The 18205-nt window shown below is 48.2% G+C and overlaps 1 protein-coding gene across 2 annotated transcripts in view; it reads left to right on the top strand.

Moving 5' to 3' along the window:
• ST6GALNAC3 (ST6 N-acetylgalactosaminide alpha-2,6-sialyltransferase 3) overlaps positions 1 to 18205 on the top strand; it is a 464848-nt gene that overhangs the window by 123773 nt on the left and 322870 nt on the right. The window contains exon 1 of one of the 2 annotated variants that reach the window (XM_056814903.1): positions 14579 to 14967. The exons of the other annotated variant lie outside the window; for it this stretch is intronic. Within the exon in view, the coding sequence (XP_056670881.1) occupies positions 14962 to 14967 (6 nt within the window). The 5' untranslated portion in view covers positions 14579 to 14961. Of the gene's footprint in view, positions 1 to 14578; positions 14968 to 18205 lie in introns of those variants that run through there. 2 annotated transcript variants of the gene reach the window in all.

The raw sequence follows: 18205 nt of genomic DNA, 5'->3' as shown, positions 1-18205 counted from the left end.
AGTTTCTCCCTCCTGACTAGAGCCTTTGCCTGCCCAGAGATTCCATCCAACACTGGAAGCTTGACACTGTAGGTGGGGGAAGGGTCCTGGGACCTTCCTTCTTACTTCCCCTTAAACTCACGTGATCTAGAGTTTAGACTTTTGGGGCGATGTACCTTTTAAGTTGGGTCCAGGAGGAGGGTTCCCTAACTCTGTCCTGTTGTTAGATTTGGTTTTCAGTCCCCTTGAAGCATTGTGTTTTTGATCAGTGAGGAAGGGTTTGTGGAGGTCTGAACTTTTCTTGCCTCTAAGCCGCCATCTTGACTCTGCCTCCAGATTTTCTCCTTTTGACTTTTTCATATACTGAGTCAGCCACCTCCAAGTCATTTGCATGAATCCATTTGTTTTCTCATCTGTTTATGCATTATCTGTTGCACCCCACAGCTTCAGGAGGATGCAGCCTCAGATTAAATTAGTTTGATTTGGTACCCTTTTGTCTCATTGTGAGCTTATTGTCTGCTAAGTTCTCATGAATTTTCCACTTGAGTTTTGGTCGTGTTTCTGTCATCCTATCATGTACCAGAAAGAGAACTGGTTCATGATCAAACCTTGTCTCTTATACTTTCTATCTGTATGACCTTGGGAAAGTGACTTAACCTCCATGGGTCTCAGTTTCTTTATCTGGAAAATCAGAGTGTTAACTGAATGGCTTTTGAGATCCCTTTAAGCTCTAGATCTAAGAACTTCATGGAATGTAATTAAAATCTGTTAGAGAAAGGGGCTATCTTGGGTGTTTGTTTTGAATCTCTAGTTCCTGAGACAGTACCTAGCATACTATTTAATTATGTACTATTGATTTATAATAGTCAGTGATTAATTGATTGCTCATATTTGTTCACTTGACCATTTGGACCCAAGTATTACCACGGTTAGTTAGTGCTAACTTATTAGATATGGCTTGATGATCTAGCCCAGGGAAATCTTTCTGGAATTTGATTTTAAAATACAACAGAGCAGCTAGAGTTTGGTAAGTCACCAGTTCTTACACAAAGGAGGGAGAGCAAAGAGGGAACCTTATATTTTATTCAGAAGTTCCTTAAAAGAAGAGTATCTTGTGATTGGCTCCTTTGATCTTTCAAGGGCATCTTCTGACTCAGCCGTAAACATATGACTGAGATCTGTTAAAAATATGAAGGAGTCTAATATAATGTACTTATTTTGGTTTTGCCTTTTAGTGATGACACCATCATGGAGGAGGTGATGGAGGGCGGGGGAAGTGATTTTGCACAGTTTGGAAAGCTAATAGCAAAAATCTTGGATCTCACCTCCATTTCCTTGTATGCAGCTAAGCAGGGGAACTGAAATCAGCCAGCCAGCCTGGCTGGCCAGAGGGCTTGCTTTAATATTTTTTTAAACAGCCAGTGATAGAAAACTCTGCTAATGATTCAAGTCAAAATGTATTGCTGAGTACAGTCTCCCCTGTGTCATGGGGGTTGGAGAAGATTCTCTGCTGAGTGTGGCCTGGATGCCTGAGCCCAGCCTTTGGTGAAAAATGACAGTGAGCAATCTCGCCATCTGTGATTGTTGTGGGTGGAATCTTCCATTGGGGGCAGCATCAATCAACTCCTGTTGTCAAATGAGCCCCCAGAGTGTCAAGAGAATGTTCTGGCAGAAGAGACAAGAGAGGCCCATCTTCCTTCCTTCCTTCCTTCCTTCCTTCCTTCCTTCCTTCCTTCCTTCCTTCCTTCCTTCCTTCCTTCCTTCCTTCCTTCCTTCCTTCCTTCCTTCCTTCCTTCCTTCCTTCCTTCCTTCCTTCCTTCCTTCCTTCCTTCCTTCCTTCCTTCTCTCTCTCTCTCACTCTCTCCCCCCTTTTTTCTTCCTTCCTTCCATGTGTGCAGAGAAAAGCTAGCTAGTCTTCTTAACGTGCCATCTGAGGTATGGAGAGCTGACCTACCCATGGCTGTTCAGAACTCAAGAGTCCTGCACTGGGAATCTCTGTTGCAATTTCAAAAATACCTCTTTGTGGGGATGGGCTTGTCCGCCTCTAGCAGTGGTTCCCAGCTGAAACGAGAGGCCGTGGATGGTAAGGAAACTTCTTTCAGGCAGCTTTCTGGATCTTAGGGCCCAGATAGAATTGTGGAATGTGGTTCTGTGTGCTTGACCAGAAAGACCTCTTGGAACTTTCTTTGACAGCCATGGAACGGATGTGCAGAATTCTCTGAAAGTCATCCTCAAGAATTAGCACTGCCTGATTGAAGTGAGGCTGCATCCTCATGCATCTGGGAAAGGCTGCCTCTAAAAGCCTGTTACATGTGACCCCAAAGTAGCCTTCTGCTTATTCTCCTGACTCCTTCTTGTCACATTCACCAGCAGCAGCAGCAACAAGAAGATCCAGTAATTTGGTGTGGCTTTAGCTCAATGTCTGCAGGCCCAGGAGAGATGGGAACCCCCTCCCTCCCTGCAGCCACCTTTTGGAAGCTCTCGGACCTGATCTGGTGGGGGAGGCAGGGCCAGGATTCCATGCTGCGCTTTCCTCTCTGGTCCTTGTGCATCCTCACAATTGCGCGGCACAAGAGAGCCAAGCAGTTGGCTGGGTGGAGAGAGGTATGTGGTGGAATTTATACAATCTAGTCTTCAGGGGCTCCTCAGCTGCGGCAAGTGCATCCCAATCCAGGGTAAGCAGCCTAAGAAGCCCAAGGCCCATTAGTGGACTTATTAGCTGGGCACACAGCATTTATTAATTATGCCTTGTAGATAATGAGCAGAGAGCCCTTATCAGTAATCCGGGAACTTGGAAGCACAGAGGTTTTTCCCAAAGAAGATTACAGTGAAGCAGAACATCTTGTGCATTCGTCAGTTGCTATCCTGAGCCCCGGACTGTGGCTTTGAGCATGTGCAGCCCTTAGTGCGGCCCAGACAGGAAGAGAGAGGTTGTTGCTTCTCCTCCCGAACTGCTGGAAGGGAAAAGGCCTCATCTCCGTCCTGGCCTCCTCTTGTGTCTCCAGAAAAGAGAACAGGAATGAGAAGTCCTTGAAAGACAAAATGGGCAACGCGCAAGAGGAGAAGCCAGCAAAGCCTGGGAGTCCAGCCCGTTTCTCTGGAGAGAGGAGGTCGGCCCCGTAGACACTCGCATGCTGCCCTCTTGGCTTACCCTGATGGGCACAAAACTCTCTTTGCATTGACAGCTTCCCCAGCTGGAGGAGGAATGAAAGAATAAATCATTCGGTGCTTTCTTTGGGCCAAGCACTGGGTACACAGAGGGAAATGGAGGCAAGGCTATTTGGTGTTCGAGGAGCCCATTTTCCATCCCTTGGGCTGGAAGCTGCCTCTCAGTGGAGTCTGCAGGAAATTCAGAAAGGTCTAAACCATGCAGCAGTGGAAAGGCTCTCCTTCGAGCCCGGGGTACTCTGGGAAATGCTCCCGATGGTCCGCCGGATGGGGAGGGGTCCATTTCTCGCTCCTATTCAAAGAGCCAGCAGTGTCAGCTCTTGGCTATGCCATTGTAAGGGTCAGGGAAACTGCAGACTTAATTAAAGGGATCATTCACTAATGATTCTGAAATGACCAAGGAAGGGGGACAATTGAGGACATCCCGATGAGGGAGGAGACAGACGTGGTGATGGATGATATATACTGGAAAGCTTTATGAAGCACCTACTCTATGCCTTGTGCTATGAACTGGGGCTACCGAAGGAGGCCAAAGGCAGTCCCTGCCCGCAAGGAGCTTACAGTCTAATGGAGAAGACAGCATGGAAACAAGTATCTGCAAACGAGCTATTTACAGGAAGAATTGGCGTAACTAAAAGAGACAAGACCCAAATCCATAAATATGGGCGAATCCATTTCCTTGGAGTCCAAATTGAATAGAGCTTGGGTCACACACACAGCCAAGAAGCAGGATGGCCCATGCGATAGAGAGATGGCCTTAGAGTCCACTGACCTGGGCTGGCACACCTGAGGCGCATGAACACGGGCACGTCTGCTCATCTCTTGGTTCTTCCAGGTAACTTCCCAAGACTAGAAATTGCCACCCTCATCTGGGTTTCATGGAGGACGTTGGGCGGCCTTTCCCTACCTCGTTGGCATCCGCGCTCCGGCTACACATATGTTACAGTGTGTGTATAGAGAGGGATAGACAGACGTCGAGGTCTTCATCTATGTCGGCTGTTTCGTGCGTGTCGATGTCTGGGCGTCTCTACCCTTTGTTCAGGCTCGATATCAATAGACTTCATCATGCCCAGAGGTCTCGGCCCCTTCGTGTAACTGGTCAGCGAAGGAGAATCCTCTCCTCACGTCTTCGACAAGCGAGTGTCGTCCTCGCTGGAACATCTTCGTCAAGGGAAAGCCCGCGGCCCGCCAAGGGGACGTCTTCTGGTCTCTTGACACCAAACCCTCTTTTTCCTCTTGGCAGTTTCCTCCCACCCCCCTAGTTGTGCCCCCCCCCCCTTCAAGCATTCTCTGCTGAATTCATCTTGATAGCTCTGCACCTCCTTGAAGGACAACCATCCGGGGTTTTTCTTCCCCCCCCCCCCCCCCGAGATCTTCTCTACTTCATCTGAACCAGCTCTGGGGCTTCAACGCATCTTGCACTGGAACGAACTTGAAGCCTTTTCCCTTCTTGCTCACCCGCTTCTGGACACTGTCCGGCCCGGCTTCTCGGAGCCCTCCTAAAAAGCAGAAGCCCGACACTAAAGCAAAATGCCGCGTGTGGGTTCGCCAGAAAAGGGAGGACGCTCAACTCTCCAGCCTAGGCTTGCTTCACAAACGTCAGCGTGGGCTACTGTCTTATACATGTCCCAGCTAATGGCCTGGGACTTAGATCCACATAGAGAGGACTCACCGAGCACGCCTCATTGAGTCAGGAAACCCTAGATTCAAGTCCTACCCCTCATGCTGCAAGCTGTGTGACTTAACCTCGCATTTACCCCAGACAAATCTTTAGGACTATGGCACAGACAGATCATTGTTCTCCATGGGAAAGGGAGTTCCCACACTGGGATTTCACCAACCCCATGCATGGAAGGCCTCCAATCCTCCTTCCCGTCACCTCCCACCATGTACCTATATATGCATCTGCTTAATTCAACAAACCTTTACGAAGGTTCTAGCATGTGCAAGGGACTGAAGGGACAGACAAAAACGAAAGTGCCTGCCTTTAAGGAGTTTCCTTTTCACTCAAGGAACCACACACACACGCACACACACACACACACACACACACACACACACACACAGACACACGCACACACACACACACACACACACACACAACTATCAAATATAGACAGATAGGTGGATAACTGATGGCATGAAGCTAGAGCACGTACTGAAAATGCCGGGGAAGCTGGAGGTTCTCTGTTGAAGAGAGGAGGAACTGTCCAGCGTCTTGATGACATGGGAGACCGTTTGGACCAGGACATCCAGGCAGGAGAGGGAATGTTACATTTTAGGACTAGCTCGCAGACTAGTTAGCCTGGAATGTATGAGTGCGTGAAGGGGACAAATAGGCAATCAGGGTACTAATTAAAAGGTGGGTGGCAAATTGGAAAATACTTTCAATTCCAGGCTAAGGATTTGGATTATTTTTTTTCCATAGGCTTTTGGGAGCCATTGAGGTTTGGGGGAGAGAGGGAGGGCGGCATGGTGAGATATGCATTTTAGGAATGTCAGTCCAGCTGCTGAATGGAGAATAGTTTGGAGAAGGGAAATATTAGAGGCAGAGAAATCAATTAGGAAGCATTGCAGTAATCTGGGAAGGAGGCCGTTAGGACCCAAATTATCATAGAAGCTTTGTAAATAGAGAGAAGGGATTCAAGAGGTGTTGTGGTGGTGCAGGCTGAGGAGGATGAAATTTGGCTTCTGAGTGCAGTCGAGGACTGAGAGTTGGAAAGAATTGACTATGATTCCAAGAGGGCAAACTTGGATGACTGGAGGAGGACTGGCAAGTTCATCAGAAATGGGGAAGCTCCTGGGGTGGAGGGGTTTGGACACAAAGGTCCCTTGTGTCCTCTTGGGCATCTTGAGTTTGAAACGCCCATAGAACATCCAGGGAGCAATTACATAGTCTTGAATGAATGCTAAATTAACCAGTCATGTCAGGAAGCATTTATGAAGCGCCTGTTGTTTGCCAGGCACCATCCTAAGGGTTAGGGAAATAAAGAGAAGCAAAAATAAAGACTATTCTTGTTCTCAGGAAGTCTGCAATCGAATGGGGACAGATAGCACCAAAAGAGCTGAAAAGAGGAGGGGGAAGGTATCTGCCCTGAGGCCGGGGGGGGGGCAGTCCAGAAAGTCAGAGATAGAGCCAGGAGAAGAGTAAAAAGATCAGCATGACTGGCTTGGGCACTTACACAAAATGCTTGTTCTAGGAAGAACTCACCAGCTCAGGGGAAGGGTGACAGCGATAGAGGGACCTTCCAGGGGGAAAGGGCAACAGTCCATCCATCAATCAATCAGTCAGTCAGTCAGTAAACACTAAATGACTACTTTGTGCCAGGCACTGTGCTAAGTGCTGGGAGGAGATTAGCTCTTAGTATTATTGTTTGTTTTATTTCTAATATTATGATTAGTTTGAAATTCAGGTTTCCTGACTCTAACCTAGTTGTGATGGGAATTTTAAGTGACTAATAATGATAACTGCTAGCATCAGTGTAGCAGACAGGCATCTTGGCATGGTGCAGAGTTGGCCTTAGGACGAGGAAGACCTGTGTTCCAGTTCTGTCTTTGGTTGGGCGACCCTGAGCAAATCCCTTCATATCTCAGCAATCTGGACAACGTTCTGACACAGTATGTTAATTTACTTAAAAAGCCATTTTATTTTTCAATACTACATGGAAATACTTTCAGCATTTTTAAAAAATTGAGTTCCAAATGTTCTTTCTCCCTTCCCCTCTCCTCGAGAAGGCCGGCACTTCGATATAGATTCTACAGGTGCAGCCCTGCAAACATATTTCCATATCATCATGGTGTGAAAGAAAACAGATCACAAATTAAGTTAAAGCAGCGTGCTTTGGTCTGAATTCCTAGTTCCTCAGTTCTTTCTCTGCATATGGATAGCATTTTTCATTATAAGTCCTTCAGAATTATCTTCAATCGTTGTATTGCTGAGACTAGCTAGCATGCGTTAGTTGCTCAGTGTATAATATTGATGTTACAACGGTGTGTAACAACTTGTTGAACCTTTCCCTATCACTGGGCATCCCCTCAGTTTCCAGTTCTTTGCCAGTAAAAGAAGAGCTGCTGTGACGATTTTTCTACACATGAGCCGTTTCCTTCTTCTTTGGCCTCTTTGTGCTGCAGGCCGATCAATGGTACTTCTGGGTCAGGGGGTATGCAGAGGTTTAAGGCTATTTGAGCAGTTCCCAATTGAATCAGTTCACAGTTACACCAACAGTGCATTCATGTCCCATCTCCCCATGTCTCCTCCAACGCTGGCCATTTCTCTTTTCTGAGTACCAGTCTGATAGGTGATACCCCAGAGTTGTTTTTAACTGACGGTTCTCTAAACAGCAGTGATTTAGAACAGGCTTTCATATGATTATAGATAGCTTTGATTTTTTCACATGAAAATTGCCTGTTCATATCCTTTTTTTTCATTTGGGAAATGAATCCTAGTCCAATACATTTGACTCAGTTCTCTATATATTTGAGGCATGAAGCCTTTATTAGAGAAACTTGCTGTAAATTTTTTTTCAGTTATGACTTCTGTGGATTTCCCTACATCCTATTTACCCCCTATTTATCCTTCATTCTCCTTTCACCCTGTCCCTCCTCGAAAGTGTTTGCTTCTCACCACCACCTTTCCCAATCTGTTCTTCCTTCTATAGTCCTCCCTTGTCTTATCCCCTTTCCTTCTACTTGTAGATTTCTATTCCCAGTTGAATGGATGTTACTCACTCTTTGAACCAATCCCAATTGGAGTAAGGTTCAAACATTGTCCACCCCTCCCTCAACTTCCCTTGGACCATAAAAGCTCTTTTGTGCCTCTTTTATTTAAGACAATTCACCTTATTCTACCTCCCCCTTCCCCCTTTCCCCAGTATATCCCTCTTTCTCACTCAATTTTTATTTTTTTAGATATCATCCCATCGGGGTCAACTTACACCAGTGCCCTTTGTCTATGTATATTCTTTCTAACTGCCCTAATAATGATAACATCCTCAGGAATTATGAGTATCATCTTCTCATGTAGGAATGTAAACTGTTTTACTTTATTAATTCCCTCGAGATTTCTCTTTCCTTCACTTTTTTAATACTTTTAAAGTTGTATTCAAAAGTGAAATTTTCTGTTCATCTCTCGTATTTTCATCAGGAATGCTTGAATATTCTCAATTTCATTAAATATCCATTTCTGCCCTGAAAGATTATGCTCAGTTTTGTTGGTTAGCTGATTCTTGATTGTAATCCCAGCTCCTTTGACCTTCAAAATATATTCCAATACTTCCAGTCCTTTGATGTAGAAGTTGCTCAATCTTGTATTATCTTGACTGTAACTCCATAATATTTGAATTGTTTCTTTCTGGCTACTTACATAGTTTTGTTCTTGACCTGAGATCTTTGAAATTTGGTTATTATATTCTTGGAAGTTTTCCTTTTAGGATCTGTTTCAGTAGGTGATTGGTGGATTGTTTCAATTTCTATTTCCCCTTCTCTTTCTAGTATGATGGGGTAGTTTTCCTTGACAATTTCTTGAACTATTATTTCCTGACTCTTTTTTAACATGGCTCTCAGTAGTCCAATAATTCTTAAATTACTTTTTTAACTCTAGTTAACCCTAGTTGTTTTTCCAGTGAGGTATTTCACATTTTCTTCTACTTTCTTATTCTTTTGAATTTTGTTTTATTGTTGACTTGATGACTTATTTGTCATTAAATTCCATTTGCTCAATTCTAATTTTAAGTATTTATTTTCTTCAGTAAGCTTTTGTACCTCTTCCATTTGCCCAATTCTACTTTTTAATGGGTTCTTTTCAATTTATATTAATTGATGAATATAGAATCAACCATACTTTAATTCATTCCAATTTGGCCAGTTCTGCTTTTTAAATTCTTCTCTTTGGTTAATTTTTGTGCCTCTTTTATCATTTGAGCTCTACTGTTTTTTAAGGTATCACTTTCTTCAGTATTTTTGCACCTCCTTTACCAAGCTATTTATTCTTTTTTCATGATTGTCATGTGTCACTCTCATTTCTTTTCCCAATATTTCCTCTATCTCTCTTATTTGATTTTTGAAATCCTTTTTGAGTTCTTCAAGGAACTCTTTTTGGTCCTGAGACTAATTCACATTTTTTTCCCTTTGAGGCCTTGCCAATTAATAGTTGTTTTGATTTTGTTATCTTCTTCAAAGTCTGAGTCTTGATCCTCCCTGTCACCATAGTAACTTTCTATGGTCAGATTCCTTTTTTGGCGTTTTAAAAATTATTTTCCAGTACTTTCTTGGGCTTTAATTTTATGTTAAACTCTTCTCTTGAGGTAGAAGGGATAATATGCCACTCTTCAGGATTTTTTTGGGGGGGGGTTGGTTTTTGTTTTCTGAGCTGGTTTCAGGAATCTGTAAGTTTTTAGAACTTCTGAGGTGATATGATCTAAGGACATGTATTGTTACCATTGTCCTGTTCTGTGCTCTTGTCTGAGCGTAACCACAAGTACTCTTTCTTCCTTGGAACTGTGATCAGGGACACCATGCCCTTGCTAGTGGTCCTCCTTGCCCTGGGTTGTGATCCATATCTGCATATGATTAATGTCACAAGGTCCTGCTCACAGTGCCAGCAAACAGTTCCTTGTAATCTCCTTCTGACTAGTTATCTGAGCCCGTTACCATCTGTGGGCTGAGAGCTCAGGAATTCACTACTGCTGATTCAGTTGTCCCCAAGCCCTGCTGGTGGCTTGTCGGGCCTCTGCTAGACTGTGTTCCAGTCTCACCTCAATGAGAAATACCTTTGCTGTCAACTTCTGAAGTTGTCTTGAGCAGGAAAATTGTTTCACCATGACCTTTTTGTTGGTTCAATGCTCCAGAATTCACATTATTCTAACCTTGCTTAGAGGGGAATTTGAGAGAGCTTAGGTGAGTCCTTGCCTTACTCTGCCATCTTGGCTCTGCTTCCTTTTCTCAATCTTGATACTATATGTCTAGAGATCATGCTGGTAGACACCGAGAGAGGACATTTTCTTAACCAGGAATTCACTAAATGAATGAAATATAAGGTGGACAGAGTATATTCCAATTCCTATTGCTATGACATTCTAAAGTTTACAAAGTCCTTTATATTTGTTATTATGTTGTTATAATATGTTATATAATAATATAATATTATTATATTTAATTTGCTCATCCCAGTAACCCTGTGAGCTAGCAGTATTTCCCCTATTTTAGGATCATGAACCTATAACTGGGAAAAATCCCTTATAGATGAAGAAGTAGAAACTCAGCAACATTGAGGGATTTATCCACGTTCACTGAGCTTGTAATACTAGGGATAAGATTTGAACCCAGACCTCTCCTGACCCCAGTCGTTTGCCCATTCTGCCTCTACATTTTCTAAAAAGCAGAGTCCCCATGTATCTTTCAATTCCTCATGTACTTGGTTTTTCCTTCCCATTTGAGAGATGTAGCTTGTAGTGGTAGTTTTTTGGTCTGTGATATAAATGCAGAGTGTAATTTTTCCTTCCCATTTAAGATGACAAAGTAGATTGCCTTGGAAGCCACACATAGGTTTTCTTTCATCTTCCCATCTCTTCATTTAGAGGATTTAGAAAAATCAGGGTTTAATAAAAGTGCATTAATTGGGAGACTTTTCAATATGAGCCTGTAGTTAAAAGGTGACTGCCTACCCTACCGTAACAGTGTACAGTGTTTGGTTCCTGTTTGGGTGAGCTGGCAGAGACACCCTGGCTGTTCTACGCCCAGGCATCCTGCCATGGAGCTCTCGGTCTCTCTGTGAATACTTGGCACGCTGGGGTTTTTCTTCAGAGTGAAGGATCAGGGTGCAGGAATGTGCAAAATCTGGCCGGGCCCCTTCGGCGATGGGCCTTCCTTCTCAGCCTGTGAAGCACTGCAGATGGCAATGGAGGCAGGGGAGATGCCAGGGACCTGCTGCCTTGCCAGAAGAGCAGCCACTTCTGTTTAGGGACGAAGTGCTGGCCAGGGAGCTGGCTTGGGTTTGGACTTACTGAACAGACTTTTCTCCTCTTCCAGTGTGTGGAGCTTGGGAAAGCTCCAGGCTCCCCGAGCTGCCTGTTTGTGCGGAATATGGAGGGGTTCAAGGAGCGGGCTACTGTGACATTTCAGAGCCCAGGAGGGTTGCTCCTGAGGCAGGCACACGCGCCTTAAAGGAAAATGGGCAGCTACCAAGGATTCCCGATAAGGCACAGTGATAGGAATGATCCTCAGGCTCTCAGCTGATACTTATTCTCAGGATGAATTTCCATGGACAGCTTTTATTTTACCTTGATTAGATCCCCTCTATGTCTCTCCCCCAGACCCGCTCTCAGAAAGCCATCCCTAATAATATTTGCCAATATCAATCAATCAGTCAATAACTGATTGACAAGTCACAGAACTGAGGTAGGATTTGAATTCAGGTCTTCTTGACTCCAAGTCCCCCACTTTAGTCGCTGTGCCCATGATAGAAGGTCTTTCACAAGAGGAAGGATGACTTCTGGACAGGATTGTTGTGAAGGGCATCCTTGTGTGAAGCGAGTTTGGACCCGATGACTTCTAAGGTCAACTATATTAAGTGCAGTGAGACTCCGAGACAGCTGGGGAAAGGAATGGTTCACATCCCTTCTACTGGACGGACTCAAATGGAAACACCGAACTAACGCGATGAAGGGCCTTTGGGGGAGGGGTAGAGGGGCAGCACGAGCAGTTGGGGAAGCACGAAAGGCCTTTGTTGGGGTTTTGCACCTGAGTTGAGTCTTGAAAGGAGGCAGAGGCAGGCGCAAGAGGCAGAGGTGGGCAGAGAGAGCATTTCAAGTGGGAGAGATGGACTTCTGGGCAAAGGTGGGTGGGCGGGAGAAGGGGTGCCGCTTTCTGGTTAAGAGAAACAACAGGAAGAAACCCTTGGACGATAACTAAGGACAAAACTCAGCCTCCAACACACAGACAAAAGCAGGATCAGGAAGCGCCTGGGGGTGGGGGGCGGCCTCTTCTAGCTGCGATTGCGTGCCCTTGTGCAGTGAGGCGGCTCTGGTGGAGGGAGAAGAAATGGTTTCTGTGTGATGCCAGAACTCTGGCTCCCAGGGTCAGCCCTCCGGACAGACCTGGGAGCCGCCCTCCCCCATTGAGCTGATGAGGAAACTGAGGCCCCGACCTTCGGGGACTTGGCCAGCCATTTCCAGCTCCCCTGTAGGGCTGCCCAACCTGTGCCAATGGCCAGCCGGAAACAGCCAAAGGTGCGGCTTCCTTGGGGGAGAGCTTTGGATGACTGACCCAAGGTCGTGCAGGCACAAGTGATGGAGGGAGGCGCTTCTGCATGGAGGAATCCCTCTTCCTTCCACAGGGTCCAGCCCACCTGGTCACCATCGAGTGCCTCCTTTTCATTCCAGTCCCCAGTTATTCTCCAGCCCCCCTTCTTTTGCCCAGGCAGATCCTCCTGCCTCAAGAGTTGTCTCTTTTCTTCTCCTTTTGGAATTCCTCTGGCTTTAGGAATTAGGGTTCAGCCAACGGTCGCCAAAGCACCGACTCTGGATTCAAGGGGACTTCGGCTTCCACCACGGTGTGAGGCTCCTGACTTCTCTAGCTTGGCCAGTCCCTTAACTTCCTCATCTGTACAGTGAAAAGGGCCCTGGGCCTCTCTGGGGTGTCTTTGTTGGGGACTTGGAGAAAGGTGGAGACGGTTGGCTCTACGAATGTTCAGCTGGCACCGAGCTGGCGCCACAGCCCCCAGAGCCTTGGCAGGCTGAGTCGGGCTCTTAAACCCTTTGACAAGGAGAGCCTCTCTTCCTGGCTCTCCAATTGTGCCAGGCCTTGACTTTCTAGGAAATGCCATCTGAGCCCCCATCAGTAGAACTCAAGCTCTTCGAGGCTGGGACTCCTGCCTCGATGCCCCTTGCCCCTGCTATGGAAGCAAGTCTAAATTCTCATTTATTGAATGCCTGAGGAGGTCTTTGAGGGGTGTCTGGGTGACACCCTGCTTCAGACGAGTTCTGGGATCCCATCACCCATCTTTTGCTGTTCTTGAATTCCCCAGAGGTACAGTGGTAACACTGTAGACAATATGAAAAGGAAAGAGGGAAGGAAAAAAGCACTCATTAGACACCTTCTGTGTACCAGGAATGGTGCTAAATGTTTCACAAAGATCGCCTCATTTGATCCTCACACTGACCTGGGAGGTGAGAGCTATTGTGATCTGAATTTCATAGTTAAGGAAACTTAGACAGGCAAAAAGTCGAATGACTTGCTCAGGGTCACACAGCTCGTGTCTAAGGCTGAATATGGACTCAGATCTTCCTGACTTGTGGGCCAGTTCTCTATCTTTTATACCACTGGCTGCCGGTCAAAGGGTATAGTAGTCGTCTAAGGAAACGAATTGTCTATCGTCAGAGGGAGGTGGGGGGAGTCCTGGATTGGCAGATGCTTTGTGTGACACTGAGCTCACCGGATGATATTATCTCTGGGTGTGCGGCAGGTTCCCAGCTCCCACAGCCCTTTTAGGCTCTCTCTTCTCTTCTCTTTTCTTCATCTGAGCACAAGAAAGAAGCCCCCCCCCTCCCCCCAGTTCAGTTCAATTTCAGGGTGGCACTGTTGCTTTTGGAGAATCGCCTGCTAGGGCTTGCATCCAGCAGACAGCTCGGGTGTCGCCTTCGCCTTGTCTTTGTCATTTGCCACAACGATAAGCCAAGCAGAGGAAGTGAAGCTCTGTCTAACTCCCCAGTTCCCATAGAAATCATCCGACCGGGGCTGCCGGGTGCCGGCCATTGTGTGAGGGAACCCTAGAGGACCGCAGAGATGAACTGAGCGGCTCTCGTGGAGTTTAGACAGGAATGTCGAAAGTCGGTGCTGGAGGAGGGGGCTGTCCGGCTTCCATGTGGGGGTCCTGCAGGAGGCACTTCCTGGGCTTGGGCTTGAAGGCAGTGGGAGTGTTAGGGTCCGAGTGGAAGTGCCCCACAGAGGAACAGGCAGAGACAGTGCAAAGACAGCAGGGAGAGGTTTATTGCTAGCACTAGGGCGGTCACCCAAGGAAAAGCGCGCCGGGGCAGGACCGAGCGCATATATATGAAGAGCAGCTTAAAGGGAGGATGAGCAGGTGTCTGCCTCAACAGCCGTGGCCTTGGGTAGAGCGCGTAACATTTATTGGGAAAGGAAATGGAGGCTTGGAAACATGGGGATAACTTGAGGTTTGTATGGGGTATGGAGGAGTTGAGGGGAGAGAGGGAATATTGCTCGGTGAGGCAAAGGGGAGAGAGGCCCCCTGCCAAGAGGAAGTCACAGGGGTCCGATAAGGACTCTTTGTCGTGGAATGACTGAACTGAAGTTCAGCTCCCTCTGTGTCCAGAAAGATAGTCCACTTATCTGACTGCCAGCTCAAATAATATCACGGTTCATAACCAGTTGGGAGCCGAGTTTTTCTCAGACCTGAGGCCAGGCCCAGAGGCTGGCGGAGGGTTTTTCCCACCCCAGCTACTCCATATCAGTCCTGCTTTGTCTAATTCAGAATCTTAGCAGTAGACAGAAAGCAAACAAGAACAAGTCTGACCTTCAGAAACCGGTGTCTTCCGGCTGAACAAGTAGAGGCACACCACACCAGACTGGGCTGAACAAGCTCCTCTCTCCTCCAACCCCAGGAGGGAAATCCAACCCTGGCAGACAGGAAGTGCTAGTCACAAGACCCAACTGCCACTCCCAGTTGGCTCCTTCCCCCACGAACTGTCAGTCCTGTTTCCTTTCCACAAGCCTCTTGCAGTTTTCCCCAATATCTGCCTAGTTAGACACGGTGCAACCTCTACTTCCCTTCAAGAGTCTCGGGGAGCAGCCTGCAAAAGCATGAAGGTGAGAGAGTGCCTGGGGAAGGGGGGGAGGGGCGTGAGAAGGTCTCACGGCGGGCTGAAGAGCCCCTGGACCATGTGTGGAAAGTGTTCTGAATGCCCGGAAAAGGAAAGGGCTTCCTGGGAGCTGGAGCCCCGGTGACCTCTCAGAGCTCCCGGGCTTCAAAGGAAGTGAGTGTGTGCGTGTGCGCGTGTGTGTGCGTGTGCTTGTGCGTGTGCGCGAGCACCTGCGTGTGAATCCCTCTCAACGTTTCATGGTGACATTTCAAGCCGATTCGCATGTCATGACAATCGGGCAACCCTGCCCAGGAGCTTCTGAGTATCCTCGGGGGAAATGCAATCTTGGACTTTCCCTTCCTTTGTGGCTGGGCGCTGCCGTGCCCCGGGGGCCCAGGAATGAAGCATTCTGGGTACTCCGAGAAGAGCCAGGACACTCCGGGCCCTTCCCGCTGTCCTCCGGGTTTGAAGAGGAGGAACGCCCTGAGTTCTTCCCAGCCACCAAGAGTACAGCTACGAGCGGACCCACCGGCCCAGGCGAGCTGGCGCAGGCGGAAGTGAAGCGACGGGAAGGTCGGGCAGGGCCATTTCCTGGCTCCCCTCATTCTTCTGTCTTTGGACCTTAACGTCCCTTTGAAGCCAGTGAGTGCCGGGCCTGTGCCGGGCCTCTTCCGGGCCGAAGTTCCTGTTCCGGCCCGATGACATTCCTTCCTTCCCGGGACACAATGGCGGCCACAAGTCGCTCCCGTCCCCACATTTCACTCCGTACTTAATCGAACTCATTTGGTTTTTAAGCTTTAATAGGAAAAGCGGGCGAGCAGCCTTCATGTGGGAGCGCACAAGCCAATGAAAAACGACCCCCGGCGACCACGCCTCAGTTTGTCCGCTCTGTGATGTGCGGGTGTCACTCCAGGAGCCGGAAGAGGGGCTGCCGCCTCTGACCTCCCCCCCCCCCCCCCCCAGCGGCCGAGCCAGCTCGTCCAGCTCTCTTGGAACTTCACTCCAACACGCAGCCTGGGGGGGGGGGGTATAGCCCGGCCCTCCCCCAGCCCACCAGGAGCCGCCTCCTAGGATTCCGGGAGGGGGAGGGGAGGACAGGAAGCGAACTGAAGATGCGCGCTGGGCCAGCCCTGGGAAGGAGGCAGAACTGCGGGGAGCCGGATGTCCTCACGGCAGCCCTGACCAAGGGAAAGCGCGTGCCCTTTGCACACTCCCTCTGCCCCCTGTAGCCTCCCGACGGCGCCAGAAAGTGAGCACACCCAGAAGGGCTGCTCGTTATGGAAGGGGCTCCGACACTGGGGCTCCCAGAGGGGCCTTTGGAGTCGTCCGAGCCCCGCTCAGGCTGTTGCTGCCCTTCCGGATCACCCCCCCCCCCCCCTTGGGGCCCTTCGCTCTCTCGGGAAAGGTCTCTTGGTCTCCCTCTCCCCAGGAGCTGGCCACCAGGGGCCCTCGGGGCGCTCAGGCTCAACTGAAGGTAGCTGCATTTCCTCGGCTTCTTCCGCCATTTTCTCAAGCCCGGGAGCCACTATTCCCGGGAAGACCTGCATGGCCTTGGGGAGCATCTCCCGTCCCGGGCGTCACCGGCTTCCTCCTCCCTAAAGCAGGACCGAGAGCCCCCTTTAAGGCCTCCTTCTGGCATTCTGACAGTCTATTAGTCTGGACAAACCAGCCGGCCTCTGGGGAGCGGGCGTTGGCTGGGCCTAGCTACTCTTCCAAGGGCGCTCCTTGTCCTGGGATCAGCTGCTTGGGAATGGCCCACCCAAGCTTTCACCCTTCTTTAACTCACTATGGGAGCCTTGCTTTGGAGTGTATAGTCTCCCATTCAGAAATGAGCTCTCCCTCCTCACGTGTTTTGTGTAGCATCTCTGCTCTCCTCCCTGTGACTGATAAAGAGCCTTGCTTCACACCCACCCACTCCTCCCTTCCTTCCTTCCTTCCTCCCTTCCTTCCTTCCTCCCTTCCTTCCTTCCTCCCTTCCTTCCTTCCTTCCTTCCTTCCTTCCTTCCTTCCTTCCTTCCTTCCTTCCTTCCTTCCTCCCTCCCTCCCTTCCTCCCTCCCTCCCTCCCTCCCTCCCTCCCTCCCTCCCTCCCTGTACCTCCTTTGTCAAGTACCTACTAGCTAATGAGAATAGAAAGCTAAAAACAAAATCTTTACCCTCAAGGAACTTATTCTAGTGAGAGAAACACCAAACAACATAGAAATACAAATGTATGCTGGATAGATATTTTCTTGTGAGAGCTAGACTTCATGGAGGAAGTAAATGATACTTGAACTCTGCAGGAAACTAAGTATTTGAAGAGGTGGAGGTGAAGAGGAAATGCATGCCAGGCACAGGGCACAGTTGAGACAAAGGCATGGAGGCGAGAGAGGAAATGACATGTACCAAGAAAAAAAAGTTGACTTATTTGGCCAAAACACATGTACACGAAGGGGGAAAATGTACAATAGGCCTGGATGGGGAAGTTGGAATCAGATTATGAAGGTTTTTTGCTTTTGTTTTTGTTTCTTTAGTTTTGCCCTTTTTGTGAAGAATTTTCAAGAAGCTCTTTTTATTTATTATTTTATCCTAGAGGCAATTAGTGTGTACAGGAACTCTTCGAATGACCAAAGTTGTGCTTAACCGCCTCCATGTGGTGGCTTTGTGGAGTGTGGATCTGACTGGAGAAAAACCAGGACTGGGAGCTGAGCAGTAAAAGCATCCTTCTCTTCTGTCTAGAGAGGAGCTAGCGAAAGGCTTCTTTGTTCTCCAGTGTGATCTGCAGACTGGGAGAGGAGAAGCCTTTTGGTGGTCTCCCTCTACTGCCCTTCACCCTCCTCTGTGGTCCAAGGGGAGAACATCATAAAGCTGACACAGAGCAGGGGCTGAGTAGGTTTCTGATCCCAGGAGTGAAGAGAACTATTTTCATTAAGGGAGGATCATGTCGTCTCAATGCCTGGCCAAGGGGGTAACCCTGGGAGCTCTACAGGGCCCAGCCACGATGCAATCATGAAATAAAAGAGCCGAATCCTGCTTCAGAAGATTCTGAGGAGCAAACCAGGGTCTTCAGCCACGAGGGGAGGGCGAGAGGCCAAAAAAGGGAAGCAGATCTGGAGCGAGACACTGTTTCCCAAAGAGAGCCCAGACCTCTCCCCCTCTGATCCAGATGTTAAACATTCTGTGCTAGCCGTCTGTGTGTTGACTCCCCTTCTCTCCACCGCAAGCCCTGCATTCTTGGATGGGTTGTGACCTCGGGCTGGATGCTCTT

Source organism: Monodelphis domestica, chromosome 2, assembly GCF_027887165.1.
Source record: "Monodelphis domestica isolate mMonDom1 chromosome 2, mMonDom1.pri, whole genome shotgun sequence".
Taxonomy (NCBI): domain Eukaryota; kingdom Metazoa; phylum Chordata; class Mammalia; order Didelphimorphia; family Didelphidae; genus Monodelphis; species Monodelphis domestica.
This window is presented reverse-complemented; position numbering and strand designations above follow the sequence as displayed.